This window comes from Mustela nigripes, chromosome 17 (genome assembly GCF_022355385.1).
Source record: "Mustela nigripes isolate SB6536 chromosome 17, MUSNIG.SB6536, whole genome shotgun sequence".
Classification (NCBI taxonomy): Eukaryota; Metazoa; Chordata; class Mammalia; order Carnivora; family Mustelidae; genus Mustela; species Mustela nigripes.
In genome coordinates, this window is record NC_081573.1 from 55,065,704 (window position 1) to 55,088,505 (window position 22,802).

Genomic DNA, 22,802 nt, shown 5'->3' on the forward strand with positions numbered 1-22,802 from the left:
AGGAATGATAGCCTTGGTCCAAGGGCAAGAGGGAGGGGTCACTAGGGAAGCAGAGCAACATGTGTCCATAGTTGGTGCTTGAAGCTGTCCCGGGGGGGGGTGGGTGTCCACAGTAACCTGCACTGCATGTTGGGGCAAGGTAATGCTGGGAGGAATTCACAGCCTTGTTAGATAGCGATCCCACAACCACGCTCGGCCCCCAGTTTGTGTCACGGGGCAAGATCAGCTGTTCTTTAGGGGGAAGCCATGCCCAGGATCATACACTAAATGTTCTAGCAAGACTGACAGGGAAATTGGTCAGGTCTTCTAGGCACGCGGTACTGAGATAGGAATAGAAATGACCCATGAACAGCGACGCTTTCCTCCGTGTGGATTATACACGGATTTCTTTCAGTAAATACAACACAGCACTAAATATGTATTTTCACTTCCCTATGGTTTTCTTAACATTTTCTTTTGTCTAGCTTACTTTATTAAGAAAATATGGTGTGTAATATATATAACATATAAAATATGTGTTAATTATGTTATCGGTAAGGCCTTCTGTCAACAGTGGGCTTAGCTTTTTTGGGAAGTCAAGCTATACATGGATTTTCAATAGCACAGGGATGGGCACCCCCTAGCCCCCACATCGTTCAAGGGTCAACTGTAAAGAGCCTTAAAAATGTTTATACTCTTTTACTTACTGCTTGGAATCTAGCATTCAAAAAATAAAGAGTCAAAGTATATTGAATGCTTCTTGAATAAAGATGTTCATTGCATTGTGATTTGCAATTGTCAAAAATGTTTGGAGACTGGAAATAACCAAAAGTCCTCATAAGATGATGAAATAAATTATAAAGTATGCATAGCATAATATTTTCTGCAACCCTTAAAGTGATGTCAGGAAATGATATTGGCCAATGACATTACATGGGGAAAGTGGCTGTTGAGTTTGCCCTGATCTCTTTGCTATCAGAAAAACTCATATAATTTCTTATTTTTATGATTCAATGCTTCTAAAACCATGTAATGTTTTATTAGAAAAGTAAAAATGTTATACTAGAAATTAGACCTGGCTAGTGGTTTTATGTCCAGAGACACTCTGGGAGGATTTTGAAAATGGGCCCAATTGACTGGTTTCATATGGTCCAGCTGCAGAATTTATGGCAAAGAGTAAATCCCACCCAACTTGTGGACTCGAATTAAGCTGATGATTTTCCAACTTGAGCTTGAGAGTAGATGGAACTGAACCGGCTACAATCAGAATCACCTAGAACGAGATTTGGTGTTGAACTCTGCTTATACTCAGCAGTTAGAGAATCGTGGCTTTCCATCCCAGTGGAGCTCATTTCATAAGCCATACATGTATCCCATCAGTGTATGTACACCTAAAATTTACCCGGTGTTATATGTCAACTATAATGAAGCTGGGGAGTAGGAAACATTGTGAATAATCCTGTCCAAGGCTTGTCTCAGCAATCCACTTCTTTTCTCAAATCTGAGAGTTTAGAGCCTCCCAAACCATACAACAGAACTCCTACTCCTTAAGTTAGTAGTTCAGGAGCTCTTAGTTAAGAAACAACCAATTAAAGGTGCCCTAGGGAGCCAAACACTCTTTAAAAATGCTGGAAAGTTTTGGGGACAGCTAGCATTGAGCTGTTAAAATTTACCATGTAAACTCTTGATTTTAGAAGGAAATTCTAGATCCCCACTGCGTTTTTGTTTTTGCTCCCCATGGTATTTCTGAATTGTTGGTTGGTATAAGCAACGGCTTTTGAAGCTGTCATACGAGCAAGACGATTTGCGACTGGTAGGACCTTTTATGTTTGTTATTGAAGGCGATTCAACTTGAACTCTGTGAGTGATTAAGAAAACACTCCAAAATGGTTTAAGCAAATAAGGAAAATTAAAGCCGTCATTAGCTAAAAGTCCACAGGCAAGACTGGCTTCGGGCATGGCATGATACGGTGATCCAGTACAATCGCTGGGAAACGCCTCTTCTTCTCCAGAGCTCAAGTCTCGTTGTCAGAAGATGGGCTTCATTCTCAGATGGGGCTCCCCACCCCCGACCCAAGTCCCGCTGTGGTCCTGAGACAGCTCATCTAGCCCCCAGGCCACATCTTGCAGGCTCATACCACAGGGACGCAGACCTTCCTTCTCTCGAATGTCAAACACAGGTCCCGAGCCTGGACGTGCCACCATCCCCTGGAATGGCAGACCTTTACTTGCTTCTTCTCATCAGGGCTCATCCCAGAAGTTGGCAGGGTGGCAGTCGGGGAATGGCAGTTCAAGCCAAACCCCATGGGCAAAGGATAGGTGATGGGTAGGTCCCCAAAGGAAAAGTGGGGTGCTGCTTTGCCAGAAGAAGAATGGGGGGCTGTTGGCCAAGACAAGCCAATCCTTTCTAGAAGACAGTGTAAAGGCGGGGGTTGTTACATATGAGTCTTGGGGTCCGAGCCCCTTGGGTAGTTGTTTTGAGTGTTTAAACACAGAAGAAAAATAGCCGTCAAAGTATGCATGGATTAAAGTGCATCTTCCAAAATTAACCTAACATGAGAAACAAGTGCCTATAAATGACACGCAAGAAATGCGGTACAAGCGACTCCAAACCTCAGTTGGGATTTTTTTCACCTGTAAAATGAGAACCCTATATACGCCTTAACACACTTACTGAAAAGATGAAGTACAAAATCCAGTCCCCCATGCCTGGTTAGCTGGTTGCTCAGTAAAGGTGAGTTCCCAGAGCTGCCACCTTTGTCCCCGTCTCATCGTCACACTTGACCTCCGTCGTAGAGTTTCGTGAGGTCACTGTGAAATGACATGAATGGGTGTAAATGTCAGACGTGCAATGTCTGTCTCCCCAAAGCCCGGAAACAGGACAGTCTGGAATGTACCGAGTGCCCCTTTCAGCAAGGACAGAAAACAGATTCCGTCCCCACGACTGTATGAATCGTGACAGTCTCGTGTTGGAGAGATGCCAGAGGCACAGTCACGCAGAACAGGTGCAGGCTCTGTGGGTGCGGGATACCTGCCTTGATGGGGGAGGGGGTGGCGTAGCCCCCACGACCCCTGAGCCCCAGGTGGCAGCCCAAACCTAAATGCCGTCTTGTCTGTCGTGTTTTTGCTTTATAGACTCTGGAAAATCCCAAGTATGAACTGATCATCGAGGCTCAAGACATGGCAGGACTGGATGTTGGGTTAACAGGCACAGCCACGGCGACCATCATGATCGATGACAAAAATGACCACTCGCCAAAATTCACCAAGAAAGAGGTAAACGCCCACTGCCTGCCGCCCACCACCCCAGCTGCTCTCGGCCATGGTCGCCGAGCGCTATCAATCCCGCACGCTACAGCCTCTGCCGGCTGCCGGTTTGCCAGCAGAAACCCTCCCGGTGGGAAAGGGGGCGTCGTTTTGCTCTTTCGTACTTTTTCACGTTGGTGTCTTTTGTGTGTACATAAAGCTGGAAAGAGCGCTGTGAGAACAAAAGCACTGAATCTTGTTAAAGTCCATAAGAAAATAACTTTTAATGCCAAAGTGCCATTTTCCTAGTTTTATCGGTGTTATTTAGCGCTGAGTTATGTGAGGCCCATTGTGATTTTAGCATAACAATAAGTATTTTTTTCCGGGGAGTACAGATTGAGAGGCTAGACCGAACAGCAGCGAGAAGGTAAAGCAGATTTTCTTGGCAATAACAAGGTGGCCCAGGAGCTTATAAATTATCACCAAGTTAGCTTGTCTGGAAGAGCTATTATTTATTCTCGGCTCTTGGGCTTTTATGATTATGGATCATGGTTGCTGGGCCCCATTTATTGCAACGGAGCAATGTTTGGGGCCGGGCTAGGTACACAGAATTACATTCCCTTGCTGAATCTGTGTCCAAACCAGGAAGCTATTTGCACCATGCCTCTGGTGGAAATACACCAACGCCGTGGTTTCTCTTGGGTGTCAGGGCCTGGGCCGAAGATCTGACACCCCTCTTACTGACCAAGAGCATAGGATGGGTAAGGATAGCCTTCGGCGTTGGCTGGGACTTGGCTGGTCATCCACCAGCCCCAACGGGGCTCTCCCCTGAGATTCTTTGCCTCATTCGACCGTGTGAAATGGGTTTCAGTAACCACTCGTTACCCGTGAGGGAACTTACTTTCAGCTCAGAGAATCTAATTAAGTGCTCCAAGGTCACAGGCAGAGTCAGTGACAGAACTGCGATGGGAACCCAGCCCCCAGGGAGCCAGGCAGCTAACGGCAATATTATGCTTCCTAAAAGCCACATGTCTGGGATTTGCAGTTGCTCCACATCTCCCTCTCTCTCTCTCTCCTCTCTCTCTCTCTCTCTCTCATCCCAGGGCTACTCCAGGTAGCTCAGGAAAGGAGGGCGCCCTGGCTCCCCAGTGCCCTTTCCTCCCCAGCAGCCCTGTGTGCGTGACGCCTTCAGGGTGGAAATCACCCCCTCTTCCGGGGGGGTCGTGAGCAATCTGGATTCCAACCTCCACGTGGCAGAAACCAAAATAGCAAATATGGCTTCATTCTCTTGCTTCCCATGATGTGTTCCTATGACGGCTAAAACCGAATGCCCACTGTCCCCGAGTTGCGCAAACTGGTATTCCAAAAAACTAGTTCTGCGAGTTACATCATTGCGGGGCAGGGGAAGACTTCAGGGTCAGCTAGATACGGGTGACTCGGGGTAGAAGAGAGGAAAGATTTCTTTTACCGCAACACTCCCGGGTATGTTTAAATTGCTTTACTTCTCTAAGAGGGACATGGATAGTCTGTAGGGTTTTTCAGACTTACTTGGCCCCAGGAATAATTTTTCCCCGGCCACCTCATCTTGTCTCACTCAGCAGGTGTCCTATGGGACATTCGCTGGGGATGCTCGTTTACCTGCAGAATTTCTATATCCAAAGCTATGCCCCCCAAAAATGTACTAAAGGCTTGTTTTCATATTCAATATAGACATTGTAATGAAAATAAAAATTACATAACCCCAATCTAAAATAAGGAGACCTGGCAATGTTACCGGGTATGTGAGACTAATTAGTTCAGTACAGCCCTGATTTTAGCGCCTGTGGCTCAGGAAACAAGAAGCATGTGCCTCGTCGTGAACTAAATACTGTGAGGGAGAGATTTGTGGTGTTGTTGTTGATACGACTGACTGCAAAGAAAAATTTAACTCAGAGCTTAAGAGTAAGAGACATTGAGTAGCGTCATGGAAAATATACTCACGTGTGGATATCAGCAAAAGCACAGAACTTTTCAAATGGACATTGGACAATGAGCTTGACATTCCCACAGGGCAAAAGTGATGTCTCAACTCCTACAGAGATGTAAGAAATCAAGTGAGAGGAATGCTAGCAAGTCCACGAAACTGTCCTTCTTGGGTATTGGGTGTCCCAAAGTAGTCTTTGTTCAATGTTGGATAAATGAAGTTCACAGTTAGATTTTCTAACAAATTCCTGAGAGGCTGATTTGTTGTTGAAAAGGGATTCCTATGTTTTGGAAGCCAGAATTGCCAGAGGTAGTAGGACACGGAGGGGAAGAGATGGGCTCTGGAACCAGAACTGGATTCAGATCCCACCATGGATATGAGCATGTTAACCATCTGTCATAGTCTCTTCACCCGTTGATGGAGCTGACAGTAAAACCTAGCTCGTTAGGTTCTTGTGAAGGTAAAATGAGCAGGTGATAGAAAGTATTTAGATAGTGCTGGTCGCCTACTCTTCTCTAGGGCATTGGTCAAGAGAACAGTGGTCCTATGGAGGGTGATGGTGAGGGCAAGGTTGGGATGAAGGCCGTGACAAGGGAGATGGCGGCGACCTAGATAGTGGCAGTGAGCAAAATGGTGGTGAAGTTTCTAAGATGTAAAAGGTCAACTGACATTCTTAATCCAAAGGGACATCTCTTCCCATGTTGAAAGTCTGCTGCTTTCCCCTAATGTGATCTACAAACCTGGTCATTTGAAATCAATGGTTCAGACCATAGAGTTCAAGGGGAAAAGGAACTCTGGAGGACAGGTGGCAGAATCAGTAAAATGCATCACTGTGAACAAAAGCAAAACAGGCCAAGAGAAACCTGCTAAGGGGGGAAAGAGAAGTCCTGAGGAGAGCTCAGCCCAGTGCAGTGGCCACTGGGATGTGGAAGAGGCAGGCCAATAGGATATACAACGAGCGAGAGGAAACGTGCTGCTTGTGATCTTGAAGCTGAAATAATGTTTACAGATGGAAGTTGAAGTTTAATCGTTCCAGAATGGAAGTGGTAGTCATTTGCATTTGAGGATGTCTAGAAAAATCACCCAAGATGTTGTCATATACAGGTTTCTAGCTATAGTAAGACATTTCTGAGGAAGTTCGTAGGAATATATAGTTGTTTTGTTGGTTTAATTCTTTCTGATGTGATCTTCGATCTGCAGAGATATTGATTTTGTTATCTGTTTGAAAGAGAAGTTATGTGTGGCCACAGATAAGAGCGACTGGAAATAACACTTTGTTAAAGTAGGTAGAAGTATGGTTTCTTTCACACGAGAGTGTGTGGGTGGATAGTCCCAGGCCGATGTGCTAACACCATGACATCTCCAGTGTCCCTTATTGCTCTTATCTTGCTTCTGTATCTTCTCCAAGGCTGCCTCATAGTACAATAGGGTCACTGCGGCACCAGCCATCATGCTACATCACAGGAAGAAAGAAACAGGAAATGAGAAGGACAAAGCAGGACCTGCCACATAAGTAAATGCCATTTGAAGAGCTTCCCCCAGAAACCCACACGAACTCTGCTTTCATCTCCTTAGTCTCCCTTATCTGTAAGGGAGCCCGAGACATAATTCCATCTTGACTTGGCATATTGCCGTCCTGGACAATATAAGGGCTGTTCCTGAGGAAGGAGATATTTTAAAGGTTATTTTTAAAAGTAAGTTCTTAGCACAAAGTCAGCTCGTCTGTGTGTTCCGTTGTGATTGTTTCCAGGGACTACAAGCTTGCTGAGAGGCAAGGCCACATCTCTCTTGTTCTCAGTCCCAGTCCCAGTAGGCACTCAATAATTCAGTGTTTGCTGAATGCTTCCAGAAGGTCATCTTAACATTAAAAATACGTCACCAGATAAGATGAACCAAGGTCATACTTAAGACTGATACATGAATTCGATTTTTGTCATTGACTTTTGTGAGTATTGGGGTTGGAAGCTCTTATCTCCCTGTGGAGGGTCTGCTTTGAGTTTCCTTACACAAAGATTCTACTAAATGTTAGTTTCAGACATTGAGTTTCTCTTCGTTTTTCCAATCAATTAATTTTCAGTTTTACCTTAGTATGACTATTGGTGATTTAAACTTAACAACTTGGGTTTGGTTTTTTATGGGTTTGTGGGTTTGGGGTTTTTTGTTTTTTGTTTTTTGTTTTTTGTTTTTGTTTTTGTTTTTTGGCAATTTGATGAATTCTAAGGTAAATGTTGCTAGGTTTGAGCTATGACATTACAACACCTGTAATAAAAATGGCATATAACTTAAAAGGTCCAATCCTCCAGCTGGCAGATGAGAGATCGGTAAACACTGTGATTTTCATAGAGGAGGGAAGGTAAAGGTCATGAGCAGGAGGCCGGCAAGCTGAAACTGAGCCACCGGCAGATGCTAGGATTGGGTTACCGCATGCGTGTGGAGGGTCAGTTTCCAAATCCTAAAAACCAGGGTCTCCAGAAACTTTGATGCCTTGGGAGTCTTATTTTTCTGTGGACTATGAGCTGTTATAATAAAAATATTTTATTAGTTAACTGCCTAATTAACCCTTTATCTTACACATTTGAAGGCATCCTCCATGGTCTCATCCTTATCCTTATGTAGTACCTATGTAATTTCGGTTCTATAGAAAGACAACAAAAAGTCTACTCTTGCCCCCGGTAGGGTTGATAGAAACTTGCTCTTTATGATTGAGATTTTAGAAACGTGTTTTTTCACCTTCACAACACATTTCATCATTGGAAAACTCATGTAAATTTAGAGAAGTGTTAAATTTGAGAAAATATCAGGTTTCTCATTCAAGTGTGTATCCACACACACACACACACACACACACACACATATACGATGTACACAAATATGTAGTTGTACAATTTCCAAATGCTTTTGTGTAAGTTGATGACCCTTGTTAACCATGTCATCCATGGGGGTCACCTCTGCCCTTGTTTTGAGGCATATTAAGAATTTTATATTACTTTTGGTGATGTTGACACGGCAGGTAAAATCACGAGATATTTAAATCTTTACCAATGTGTTCATCATGATTCACTCCTATTCATTTATTGGTTTATCAGGCAATCAAGGAGCTATTTTATTTCTCGTGTTAGAAATTTGCTTTTTCCTCGTAATGAACAATCTGATGCAGGATGATGTCAGGGTAACATCTACTTATTGCATTCCTTCACTTTGCCACTCTGCTTCACATTCCATTAAGTATTTTTAATAACTTTTTTAAGATATAATTCACATATCATAAAGTTCACCCTTTTAAAATGTAAAATCATTGGCTTTTAGTAGACTCACGAAGTTGTGCACCCATTACTGCTAATTCCAGAACATTCCATCACTCCAAAGAAATGCCATGCCCATTAACAGTCACTCCCCGTCCCCATTTTCCCAAAACTGGTAGCAACTATTCATCTTCCTTGTATTTCTATGCACTTGCTTATACTGTACATTTCACGTAAGTGGAGTCACGCAGGATGTGGTGTGGCCTTCTGTAACTTGCTTCTTTCACTGTGTGTTCAAGCTTCCTCCACCTTGTAGCACGTATCAGAATTCCGTTCCTTTGTATGGCTGAATAATACTCTGTTCTACGGATTTACAATGTTTTGTTTATCCATTCACCCACTGGTGGATATTTGGGCTGTTTCTGGTTTTTTGGCTATTGTGCATAGTGCTGCCATGAACCTTCATGTAGAATCCACTAAAGTTTTATCTGAATTTTCTCTCAATTCCCTAATAGTCAGAAAGGAAAGGAATATTGACCTATAGTATTGTTCCAAATTAAGAGTTTATAATTGCTTACTTATTTTATCAAATCATTCCAAATCATTCCCAAATGTCTTTCTAAATTATAATTAATATACCTAACTCAAGTTTTTATGGCCTTTATTTAAGTAAACATGTAACTTTTACATTAAAAAGTACACAAATATTGAGTGATTTTATGACTCATAAGTCAAACGCGAAACTCAGATCAGTAGAACCTGATCAGTAGCTCAGGAACTTCTTAAAATGCCTCTCACTCACCATTGCTTAAATGTGTGTTGCTTGATTCCATGTACTTAGGATCTATTAATATCTAGTTTAGTTCCACCGTGGCTGGAGACCATACTGATATGGCTATAGTCCATTGCTATTTACTGAGACTTGTTTTACAACCAGAATATGATCTGTTTTGATAAATGGCCCAAGTGCATGTAAAAGTAATGTGAAATCTACAGTTATTTAATATTTTTGTTCAAATCGTCTACATTTTGTTAATCTTTTTATGCTATCAGTTACTGAAAGGATAGATATGGCATCTATGATTATAGATATCTCTATTTCTCCTGTTAGTTGTATCTAATTTTTTTTTGTATACTTGAAGCTGTTGTTATTAACTGCTTACAAATTTAAAATTATTATATCTTTATGATGTTTTGATCTTTTATTATTGCAAAACTCACTCTCTACCTCTGGAAATGCTGTTTGCTTTAACACTTACCTCATCTGGTATTAGAATAACTTTCTTAAGGTTAGTGTCATTATGCTCCATTTTTTTCCATTCTTTCTTGTCTCAAGTTTTCTGTAACCTTACATTAAAGTGCCTTTCTTATAGGCAGAGTATATATGAGTTTTTATTTATCAGTTCTGATAATCCTAGTCTTTTTACTTGGATTATTTTGTCCACTCGCATGTAATGCCAAGACCATATACGTGAGTTTAAGTCTGCCAATTCTAATATTTACATATAACTACATATATAATATAATAATATATAATTAGAGAGAGACAGACTGTCTGTTCTTCTGTTGACTTGTTTCCCGGTTCATCAGTTCTCTCTTCTGCTATGTTTATCTATTATACCCATCTATCAAGCTCTTAATTCCACCTTTTGTACTTTAAATATAATTCCCATGAACTTATTTTATATATTAAAATTCTCTACTGCAATTTTCCATTTTATCTATTTTTTTAAATGTTTTTCTCAGAGATACTTTAAATTCAATGTCTGATAACTCCAGTATCTAGATCACTTCTAAGTCTATTTCTATTTTCAGTATTTTTCACTTCTTTTCTGGTGATGTGTTATGGTCCCTTGGCCTGCCTATAACTTTTTTTAAATGCAATTATGAATAACACATGTGAAATCTTTTTAAAGGGAATTTGGGACTCTGGCTGATGTTCTTCTCCTCAAGAAAGGATTTACTTTTACTTCCTGAAACTAATAAGCATAGAAAAAGATGATTTTAAATAAGTCTAGAATTGAGTTGGTTTATGGTTGAGTTTCAGTCTCTTCTGGGGGCTAATCTACTTCCTGGTGTTCCTTAGTCCTCAGGTGCAGCATTTCTGGGGCCCTCATTGAAAGTCTAGTATGTTTACAAGGGCTCTTCTACCTCAGAGACCCTGAATTTCAGTTGTCTGCTCAGCCCCACGAGATTATTGAAAGCTCTGCTTGGCTTTCTGGCCACTTAGCTCGTGCTTCCTGCTCAGATCCTTAGCCTCTTGTCCCTGTGCCATTATAATTTAGAAAATACTGTAAGGGTAAAATCCCATACTGGCCTCAGTGGGGTGCCTGGGTGGCTCAGTGGGTTAAAGCCTCTGCCTTTGGCATGGGTCATGATCCCAGGGTCCTGGGATCAAGCCCTGCATTGGGCTCTCTGCTCGGCAGGGAGCCTGCTTCCTCCTCTCTCTCTGCCTACTTGTGATCTCTGTCAAATAAATAAATACAATCTTAAAAAAAAAAAAAAAAAAAAAAAAAAACATTGGCCTCATAGGCTTCCCTCTCTGCACGATCCTTGACTCTCACATTCTGGCTGCCTTGGTAGTTCTCCAGTGCTTCCATATAGGTGGGAGTTTTTGTGTTAAATACATATTCTCGATTATTCTAAATTTGAGGGCCAGTCTAGGAGACGTTTTCCCCAATTACCATAAACAAAGAAATCTTTGATTTTTTTCTGCTTTTTAATCTGGACCATCAAGGAAAAACAATAGATGTGAACATGGAATTCAGTGTGGCACAAAAAGCCCCATATCTTTGTTAAAAATATGGATTAAAGAACTATCATGACATAGTTTCTCAGTGCCCACACCCTCTCTTACTATTGGCTTCAAAATCAACACCTGTCAGTGAAAAGTTGAAAAAATGTTTGCATCTCCTCCTTGATATTGATAACCAAGGTCACTCTAACTTCAAGAAAGTTGAGCTGCACAATCTGTGGCAAGCTTCCCTTTCGGAGCCCCTCGGTCTTGAACGGACATGAATACCTGGGGTTTCTTTTACTCTGGAATCTTCATTTGTTTTGGGTTGTTTGGTGGTTAGGAAATCCCTTTCTGCGCCTTCTTTTACCAAAAGGCTATTTAAAGTGAACGGATTTGTCCTGTCCGCCAGGGTTCCATGCGGTATGGTTGAGTGCTTTGAAGAAAACTCTCCTCGCTCAACTTTTACTTCCCCTAGGAGAGCCCTTTAAATTCAGGCATGCCTATGTCTTAACATTGACCATGTAATTACACATTCTGCTTGCTCAATAGAGATTAATCCAGAAAGCCAAACACCTATTTCTTACCCATTTCAATTATCCGACTCAAGTAACTTTTCTGGAAGGTGGAGTCCAAGACATTTTAACAACCAGATAAATCTTTAAAGATGATTAAATCTTATTCCAAATAGAACATCCTCCCTCTTCCCATGAAGCTTTTTATAGCTGTCATGGTGAAATATAGGAGACTTGTTTCCGTGATACTGTGAAATCACCTATCTGACAGTTTTCTAAGTGTCTGAAGCTTTAAATGAAACCAAACATACACTATTGGGATTTTTGTGCCATGCTTTGTGCGGTGATGGAGGGATTCCCAATCCATAAAGAAATAGAATATTTGGAGAAAAGAGAACAGAGTAATTTCAATGCACAGATTCCAACAATTTCCAACTACACAAACAGGAACACGACTTCTGATTACATCAGTTCCTGGTCCATCTTTGTGTGGGCCTACACGTTGCCTAAGGACTCCAGGAGCCATCTACTCGAATTGCGTTCCCAACTTCCCATCACGTAATTAACAAGGGGTTAGCTGCAAAACAGCCAATACCCACATTGAAAACACTACATGAAAGGGTGAGTTCATTGCTTTCTTCTCCTGCACCAAGGTCATAGAAAAACACGAAGTCATCAGCTAAATCTGCTAGGGTTCAAATTTCAGAAGTTCTTGAAACACCATGTCTGCAGCTGGATTTCTTGAGTAGAAGAGAGTGAAGGGAAACATTTGTACAAATACAGGCATGGTCTATAAATAGAAGCCATCATCCAAACAGAATTCTTCCAGCAAAGGAAGAGAGTGGTGTGTGCTTTCCTGAGTTTAATTGTTCACAGACAGCAGGGTGAGAAATCTTGCGTTGTGGAAAATGCCTATGCCAGTTAGAAACTGTGCGTGTGATATCAAAACATCTGGATTTTTTTAAGCAAAAAAACATAATCTGCCCCGTGGCTGGTTCTTCAAGTTGCTTGTAAAGGTAGACCAGACAGCCAGGTGATTTATTGCATTAATCACTCTTTTATAATTATATTCATGATGTGTTGATCCCCACCATCCCTGTGTGAACCTCTATGCAAATCCCGTACTTCTGCTAACCCTCTGGTTATGCTCTGAGGGTCAGTAGCAACTCAGTGGCAATGAAACCAATTTTTGACTACAGCTGACAGAGGCTCACCACCGGGCCACTCCCTAGCACAGGGGCCTCTGAAGACTTCATCCATCTGCTTCTATCAAATACAACATCGCACACTAAGAGCAACAACCACAAAGCTATCAAACATATTTTTTTTTAACTTTAAGAATATAAGATTACTCCACCTCCATAGGCAGCTTGCAGAATGAGAACTTACCTGCTCAGTAACAGAAAACCAAAGGCAACCAAAATGGCGCACATTGGAAAATGAGTGTCCAAGCCCCCACTGCACCTGGAAAATATTTTGTACTGAACCGTGTTAGAAGTAAGATCACTGGGTCTTGTATGTGGATGGTTCTAAATATCATCTACCTGGTCACAGCCTACTGTCATCTCACACTACACCTGACACCCCCGAAATGCCAGGCTTTGGCCTGTCTCAGTGCCACCATGCATTCTGTTCCTTTCTCCCTAGAATGCCTTTCTCTTCTCTTGTATCAGGAAAAGTCCGTGTTACCCTGCAATGCCCACATTATAAATCCCCAGGAAGGTTGTCGCTTCATCCTTCTTGTTCCTACACACACTAGGCATCCCCCTGCACATGATTATCACGTCACTGTGTAATCATGTACACATACAGTATCTCCCTAATACCACCGCAGTGCTGTGGTATTGGGGGGCACATCCTTTCCAACATTGCCTGTAGGGCCAAGCACAGTGATGATATCAAATGTTTAATTAGAGCTGAGTTTATTATTCATGCAGCAGAAAGCTACCATCTGCTGTGTCTCAGCTGCTCATACACTATTAAATATTATTGTATTCCATATTACATATAGCATTACACATGTGCTATTATACACTGTTGTGTAATATTCTATGATGCACTTTATTCTAGTAGGTGCATGTCGTATATGTAAATGTTTTATTCTAACACATAACATGTGACATTGATCTTCTAATCTAGTTAGGTTACTGACTCGCTTACGGTCGTTCTACCCAAAGGAGAATGTAAACTCCTCAAGAAGGGACACTGGTCTCTTTCGTTCTCTGTTCCAGCCTCAGCGCCCAGCCTGGCATGTAGAGTGTGACTAAATAAGAGGTGAACGAGGGGATAAATTAGAAATGTTTGACAGCGAGGACAGAGGCTATCAAAAACTCAAGGTGTCATGTGGTCGAGGGGACTTGTGAAAGAATCTTGTCCAACCCACTGGTTTTTGAGATAAGGGACGCCACTCAAGGCAGACAGCAGATCCCAGGTCGGTCTTGCTGTGGCAGGAAATGCTGCTGCCCATGAAGGAAATCAAGGCCCCACGGTGACACAGAAGTCACGAGCCATCCTGAGGTCTATCAGCTTTACTGTGGTTCACTGAGAGCCAAGAGGCCTGGAGCTCACTTCCTTCCCGGAGGTGAGTCAACGAATCTACCTTGACTGTAGGAAAGCCCAAATGTGCTTCTTTACCAGTCAAGGAGAAAGAGAGAGGGGGGAGGGGGGGAGAATGTTAATAAATAATGCACAAAAGGGATCCCTGGGGGAGTGGGGACAGGCTCATCTTGTGCCGTGAACTTATAAGCAAGAAGGAAAGGAAGTAGCCCACAGCTCCAGAGTTCTGTAGGGGCCCATTTTCCTAAGTGTGATCAGACAAAATAATCCAGAATTGATTTTAGTGTATTCACGTCTTTCCAAACTAAAATCTATTTCAGTTACAGACTCCATATCCATCTTCCCAGTATTGGCAGCATTTTCTTTTGCTGTTGGCCTGCCCGGATCTAAGAAGATAGGGACTGATGAGAAGGGTCTTCTCAGTGTGCCTTGGCTCAAGTGTCACACACCATAACGTTATACTGTTGCTTTTCAAAGTGTGTTCGTTCGTTCATTCACCAGTCCATCCATCAGGCATGGATTCCATGCCTCCTCTTTGCCAGGCACCGTGTTAGGTTGAGATACAGGGCAGTGAGCACAAAACAGACCCTAACCTAATGAGGTCACACTCTAGAGTGGGGACAACCAGCCAGAAAATAGCTTTGGACGGCCCCTAGTGACAAGATGGAATGGGGTGAAATCACCACAGTTGGGGACCATGTGGGCACCTACAATGACATGCAGGGAGGGCTTCTTGGAGGAAGTGACATTTATTAGTGTCCTAGGGCTGTTGTCCAAAAGCACCACACATGTGTGGCTTGAACAGCAGACATTTATTCTCTGACAGTCCTGGAAGACAGAAGTCCGAGACCAGAGTGCCTCAGGGTGGTTCCTTCTGAGGGAGAGTCTGTTCATGTGGGTCTCTTAGCTTTCTGTATTTTGCCGGAAGTCTATGGTGTTCAGGCTCATAGATCCTACCCCTGATCTCTGCCCTCAAGGGCACCTGGCCTTCTCCCGATGTGCATGTCTGGGTCCCCACACTCTCTGTCACCTGCCACCCTGGGCAGTTCAGCCAAGAGGCTGTCATTGTCACCCCCGTGCAGATGAGAAAGCTGAGGGTAAGCAAGGTGATCCCTTCCCAAAGTCATGGCGGGAGGAGGGGGACGAGATGTTGAGATTCGCTTCTCCTTTTTCCTTGCAAATTCAAAGACACATCTTTCTTTGATGGCGCAAGCCTCCCATCAGCAACGTGCAATGAGCTCTTCTCAAAGGCAAGACTGATCATTCCATCAGAAGTTCTGCCTGCCCAACCCTCCCTGGACCCACTCCTTCGTCCTATGTCATTAAATAAGCATCTAAAAGCCAATGCACACACCTGGAAGCAATGGCTTTGTACCGGGCAGGGTCTAAGAGATTTACATATGCTCCGCCGTTCACTCTTCCTGCCAGCCCCGAGCGGGTACTATTACCATCATGCCCATTTCATGGGTGTGGAGACTGAGGCTCAGAGAGCTGGAGAACATGCCCAGAGTCTACTAAGCTGTTTCTGTGCCATGAAAGGGGTAAGAGCCCACCACTCAGTGCCAGGAGACCTCATCCCCATAGCATTTCTGCCTGATTCTGCCCAGCGGTTACACCCCTATTCTTTGGTCTTGACCTTTGGTGTCCTCTACAGGGTGCCTTGCCAGGGCTGATCTTCAGAGAGTATCCATCTGGTTTTTCTCACTGCACGTGTGCCTCCAGGGCTTGCCAGAGACACGAGCATATAAACCCACACTCAGAGTGAACATTTCAAACCTCACTTCAATGCCTCCCCCCTTCCCACCCCTCCCCTGCCTGTCCATTCAAATCAGAACAGTGTTTTGGGCGAGCTCTGGATCTCACTATGGCACACACAGAAGACTTCTCTCCTGGACTGACCAAGATGAGTCTAAGCTACTCCCTCCCACTCCACCGTTTCTTCAAATTAAAAAAGGAGTGGGGGAAGGGGCGCCTGGGGGGCTCAGTGGGTTAAGCATCTGCCTTTGGCTCAGGTCATGATCCCAGGTCTGGGGATTGAGTCCTGCATCAGGCTTCCTGCTCAGCCAGGAGCCTCTCCTCTCTCTCCGTCTGCCACTCCCTCTGCCTGTGTGCTCCTGCTCTTTCTCTGTCAAATAAATAAATAAAATCTTTTTGGGAGAGGGGTTTTCATAGCCAATGAATGGGATCAGCAGCCTTGTATCTTCACTTTGATAGGTCCAGTGGCAAATATAAGAACCATGTCTTATGAGCAAAAAATAGATGAAAAATATTTTTATCCCAAAAATCACCCTTTTTGAGCTAGCAATTAACTATGTGCATATCTGGGAAGCACCGTTCTAAACGCTGTAGGCATCATGCTCATTTCTCACACTAGCCTTATGACAGAAAGACTCTCATCACCCCCATCTCATAGATAGGGAAACTGAGGCATGGGGCCGTTAAGAAACGTGCCTGAGGTTATGGTGGGGCAGGGATACCAACTTCGCTTGTCTGGGCCCAGAGCCCAGCTCCCCACCGGTACATGAGTCTCACTTTCTGAGTTTCTACATGCGGTTCTGGCTATCTGGGATTCAGAAATGAAAAAGAAGCCAGGCCCCCAGCAAGCTAGCCTTCTATTCGAGACCCCGATGACAGGTCCAAGTGCTCTCTGTTGAGCACAGCAACACTCCTGGAAAGAAATTGAGAGCCCCCCCTTTATATAAATGCACAGCACACATCTAATCTGAAATCATCCTGCGTCGCTGTCGATAGCTAACAATGGGACCAGCCGTTAGATCTCACGATTGAAATCCAGGCTTCGCTCACTGGAGAATTCGGGGAAAGGCCTATAAAGCAAGAAAAACTTTGGTTCATTAACGAGGGTCATTTTTATACTGGCCTGTCATCTCTGATAACAATTTTTAAACCTTTAAATTTATTACTGTCGTTACCGCAGTTCTGTAGTCGTTAATGAGACAATGTCCTTCCTCAAGTTCGCCAGGCCTTGTGCACTTGACATGCTCATTCTGAGTCAGTGGGGCTGCTGGTGGTCTCAGCACTTTCACTCAGCACACGTTAAGCCAACACGGTGGCACCAAATGGTTGAAACAAGATGGACAAATTCTGGTCTTCTTGCGACGTAGCGGTGGGTGGGGGGGGGGGGGACACCAAACAAGTATCACAAGAGGGGCATCGCCACAGAGAAGTCCCGAGAGCTTCAGGAACATGATGTGGTCCAGGATCTGGAAAGCTGAGGTCACAAAGTAATGTCTCCTCCTTTAAATGTTGACTTTGTTAAGTGAAGTGAAGAGAGACGGTGCCTGGGGTAGCTCACTGGGGGCGGGGCATGAAAGCAGGTGCAAAGGCTCTGAGGCACACCAGAGGCATGGGAGGGGCTGCGAGAAGAAACTGGAGCTAGCTGGCATAGCATAAGCACAGGGAGGGGCTGGAGAGGGGGCCCCCCCTCCATGAGTCTGTTCCCCCAGTGACAGTCCTCGGGCGGCCATGCACTTCCCTTAGGCAGGCTCCCTCATGTCTCGCAGCCAGAGTTAACTGGCTCTCTCTTCCGGGTGCCTCTCCAGCATTTTGCTCCTGCCCCCATCACAACATCCTTCACAGCGTGATTTGGATCAGCACTATAGGTATCCATTTCTGCCTCCTCCAGACTGGAGCACCCTGAGGGCAGACAAAGCTTCATTTGTCACAAGGGCCCCCTTTGGTCACAGAGCCATGTACACCGAGGGAGCACAAAGAATAATTGTTGCATTAAATCAGATCGGACAAACAGCACTCCTTCCCGACAGCTCTGCAAATAGGAACAGATGCCTTTGCTAATCGCCCCTGGATGCATGGTTTAACACGGGTTCAATTCGACGCTGTAGCTCTATAGATCAGAGCCAGACCCAGTTAGCTGTCTGGTTTCGAAGAGCCAAGCCCTGGCCTTCCACCCTGTGGGCCCTGGGCCCTTTTGCTCAGAGGAAAGGCTCAACAAACCCCTGCAAATTGAATTGACCACTTGTACCAGCCTCGGAGAGAAATGGTCGAAAGACCGTTTTCCTTCAGCTCGGGGAAATTGAAAAGAGAAATCAATTAGAGAGGGGCTGAGAGTAAAGGCTCGCTCTTCCTCGAGAATATCTGCTTTTAGTTCTCTGGAGTTAAAGATCTGCTTGCACTCGTTTGGTTGCTGAGGACAGAGGCCCCCTTTGAACTAACGTGAGCGTGTCTTGGTCCGCGTGGGTACCCATCCCTGGGGGAGTCTAAGGGCTTTCTGACCCCAGGCTGCCTCCAGGGCTCCGAGAGCATCATCGGAACAGTATCTAGGTGCCACCGCATCTCTCAGCCACGCTTGTCTCTCTGTGTTGGCTTTCTTCTCTGGTAGGCTGTCCCCCTCGCTCTTTTCGGCCTCGTAGGGAGCAGGTCCGCAGCCAGCCTGGCATCCCCGAGGGCGCGGCTCAGTGGCCCTGAGCTGGAACAGCCGCCTCCCCAGGCAGCCCCAGCCCCAGGGCCTGGGCGGGTCGGAGAGACAAGGTCAGGTGCCCCTGTGGGTGAGCCCGCGGGAAACGAGGCATGGGGCACGTGACTGAAGCCGACCGAGAACACAGCCCCGCAGAGCGAGACCCACCAAGGGCCTTTCCCTCCAAGCCACGGGCCACGGGAAAAATGTGACAGAGCAGGTGCACTTCGTATCCCTGGGCTCTTTTTCATTCTGCAGCTGATTTCCCCGTGCGACATATGGCTGTTTCATGCTCTCCGTCTCTGTGACCTTTCTGAGGGCGGACTGGGTGGCAGAGGCCCCAGGAATGCAGGGACACTGACTGTGAGTGGGAGGCGTGCCGACAGACGCGGAGCTGTCCCAGGGACTTGTCATGAATCACGCGACTGTCACCGTGGGGCTGAGTCCCGTGTGTGCTGGATAGCCGGTCAAGGGAGCCGGAAGGGCTTAGGGTGGAGTTGACACTGTGGAATGCCATGAGCATAAATTAAGCACCTGCTGTAAACTGGGAACTGTGTTGGGGGAGGGGGATTTAAAGATGGGTGAATCAATAGGTAATATTTAATGCAACGACTGAACACATGGTTTCTTTACCCCGGGTGGGGTGGGGTCCTCCATTCCTTCCATGTTACTCTTGTTAAACAGCTCCTTGGGTGGGGGGGGGGGGGGGGCTCATCTTCATCCTCCCTGGTCTCTTTCAAACCCTCTTGCCCCCTCTCTCTTTCTCAGCAGATGACTTTGCCCCTACTTCCATTTCAAAATAGACCCCATTGGAGGAGGCAGCCGAGCCATGCTCAAGAGTAGACTCTGGCCCCAGCTACGATCCAGAGCCCTAGAAAGATTTCTACTCATTGATCCAGTAAACTCACTTCCAGGAACGCAGACGAAGAAACTAGACACAGAACGACCAAGACATACATATAAAAACACAGTTCCCAGGAGGCCCCTGACCTGAATAGTTAGGTCCAAGTCTAGGTCCTGGTTAACCAGTGATGTTCATTGCAAAACTTTCAGGAGCCTTCTGTCTTCCTCTGCCTGGCTGGTAACCACACTCTAGGCCTACCCACGAGGAACCTGGACAGTTTGTTCATTGCCTTTACTCCATCTGTGCTCTGTCTCCACTGAAGTGTCACATCCCAGACCCCTGGCCCCTGTGACCTCTTCAGATATCATCTAGATACTGCACACTGAGGGAGAACGTCTCGACATTTCTGAGCAGAAGCTGACCTAAGACAGTAGCTAATTGCCCTCGATAGCAAGACTAGACAGAACCTCTTCACATTCTGTATTTTTTCTTTGCAAGGTTTTAGGCCGTGTCATTCTACATCCATTCGGAATTTCATGAGGGAGCAAATACAATACATTCGAGGCCATCTGGGGTCTTCCTCCCTGGGCCGTGTCACCCGTGGCCGGTCAGTACCGGTGGTTTATTCGTGCTTCTTTCCCACCTGAAAGCTCAAGGGACTGATTTGTGAAATAAATCGAAATGGCTTCCTCTGTCTAAAAAGCTTTTATGGGCTCGCTACCTATTTCTGGAGAAATTTTAATAATGCGTCTGGGTTTTGAAGTCAGCAGGAAACCCACAGTCAGGATTGTTGCATTTTCCCCAATATCAAGTGTAGGGCTCATGTGTATTAAGAAACTCAATACTCTTTGTCGAACGAGTAAATTTTCATGGAAGGGGTAATTGCTGGTCTATAAAAGTTCTCTCCCTTATGTTTCTGCTGTTGCGTAAAAATGATTTTTGTATTTGTAACCAACTAGACTCATTTCAGATGGAAATAGTAATCCATAATTGCCTGAGACAGAAAGCACCAAGCTCAAGGCAAAAATAACAAAGCCAGTTAAGCATGTTTCATACCTGCACAATTTACCCAAATAAAGATTGCCCCAAGAAGGTTTGTCAGCAGGTCTGAAAACTTCCTCATAAGATATTTAAAATATATTTTATGGTCAAGATGTTGTAGTACCCTCCCAGGACTAATACATATCTGGCCAAGAAAAAATTGCGCTTTCCCATTTACATTCCAAAGTCTGAACTTTTATTTTATAAATGAATTTTCCCTCCAATTCAGAAACCACTGGCTGCATTACAAATTTTAATGCTACTATTATAGGACCATAATTTTTAAAACCCAGGGTTCTCCAAGGGCTCCTGCAGCGTGCCATCCCTCTACTTTATTAAAATGAATGAACAGATGTACAATTTATTTCTGCCGAGCTATCATCTAAATTCATAAGCTATTTCTCATGTGTCTGAAATCCACGTTGGTTTCCCATTTTCTTTGCCTTAGAAAAAAAAAAAATACACTCCCTCATTTATCACTCTGGGGACATAAACGAGAAGTCTACTCTCCACTTCATTCACTTTGGACTAATATCCTCGACCCAATTTAAATCCCATCTCTTCAAGGCCATTCAGCGAGAGCAAGGCAGTCGAACGGCCCAGCGTCCAATTAGAAGTCTCCTCAGCCGTCCGTGTAGACGACCATTCCCCTCAGCTAGGCGAGCTGGCCCCTTAGCTACAGAGGAAGGGGCTGGCAATGGTGAGAATCTGTCGAGGTAGACAAGGTAGTCTAAGACCATCAGACTTGAACTCACTGTCCGTAACCAAGATGTATCTTAGCTTCCGTCGTTGAGAGAACCCTCAGATCACCCTTCCTGCCGAGGCACTCCCTGTTCCCTGACCGGCGGCGGGAAGCAATGCACAGATTCAGCTCGTGTTACCGGGCATTCAGCCAAGCTCTGAAGACCCACACGTTCATCCCAGATCTGCCTGAGAGCCCGGCACTGCCATTTCTTTCTGGCTGTGTGAGCGTAGACGTATGACTTAGCCTCTCTGAGATCCGGTTTCTTTATTAGTAAAATGGAGATAAATGGACTCACCTAGCAGTCAAGATTAAATAGAGCATTTTATTGTCGGGTATAATATACGGCAAGCAGAGTGCCTGGCATGTGGCTCGATAAAGGGGCCATTGTGATGATGATGGCATCCCAGAGACCCATCCCTGCCCAGGTGACATGTGGCCTGAAATGACAGAGCACACCTGCCCTTGTCTGTCTTGCGTTTGCTGGCGCGGTTCAGGGGGAAGGAAGGCAGGCGTTTTGTGGCCACCCAGTGCGATCAGGGAAGCGGAGTTGGAAAGGCTGCAGAATGAAGCTCTCAGGTTATCTGACAGAATTCTGCTCCCTGGAAAACTCTATTTATGAGACTCCGCAGTAACTGGGCAGTAAAACGTGCCTGCGCTTCGGGGCTGGCATGGAAATCTGCCCGGCCTCCGGGAATGCCATCTCAGGTCCAGGACTTCGTAAGATCCTGAGCGTGCTTGGGTGTTCTTTTGTTTCATTTTGCTGTGCTTTCCGTGGCCCCGTTGCTTGGAGGAAGACATCACGTTAACCTCATCTGCCTGAGCTCGAGGACCGTGCTGTTCGTGCCGGACTCGGCTTGTCTTGTTCCCAGGGACTGTTCCGGCGGGGGAAAGGCAGGTTCCGCCGGTGTCTGGGCGACGGGCATAAAAATGACAGAGTTCTTTCATTTAGCGGACACGTAGCTTCGCGTGGACGGTGTGGACAGGGCAGGGTCCCCGATCGGCAGTGACGCTCTGGGAGGGAAGGGAAGGGGAAAGGCACATCGACGTGGGCCGCGAGATGGCCTTTCGGCGGCGTTCGCGCAATAAAACACGCGCAGGGGAGCCCGCCGAGTGACCCGGAACGGCTCCTGGCAGAATTCGGTCTCTGCGTTTGTCAAGAGCCCCCCGTTGAAGCAGCTTTGTGGCCACTGATGACTTTGTGGGCTGTCGCGGGAGATGGGGCCCCGGGCGATCCCTTCATCTCTGCTTGATCAAACCGGGGGTCAAGGTCATGGTTCCCAGACATCCCCTTTCCACACACACCACCCCCCTGCAAAAAGAAGATTTAAAAGTATCGTTCACCAGCCGGGCAGAGTCCGAGGCGAAGCTGTCCATAAGACAAGGCTGCTTTGGGGCTTTGAAATTCCAGCAAGGGCACCAGTGCCGCTGACGGGAACGTGACGGTCGGAGAGTACAGGATTTTAAAACTCAACAAACCCAATTACTCCCACCCTTGGCATCTCCTG

The 22,802-nt window shown here is 45.3% G+C and overlaps 1 protein-coding gene across 1 annotated transcript in view; it reads left to right on the forward strand.

Annotated features, from left to right (window-relative positions):
• Window positions 1-22,802, forward strand: part of CDH13 (cadherin 13) — a 987,824-nt gene that overhangs the window by 851,916 nt on the left and 113,106 nt on the right. Inside the window, exon 8 of the mRNA XM_059382150.1 lies at window positions 3,115-3,255. Within this exon, the coding sequence (XP_059238133.1) occupies window positions 3,115-3,255 (141 nt within the window). The remainder of the gene's footprint in view (window positions 1-3,114; window positions 3,256-22,802) is intronic.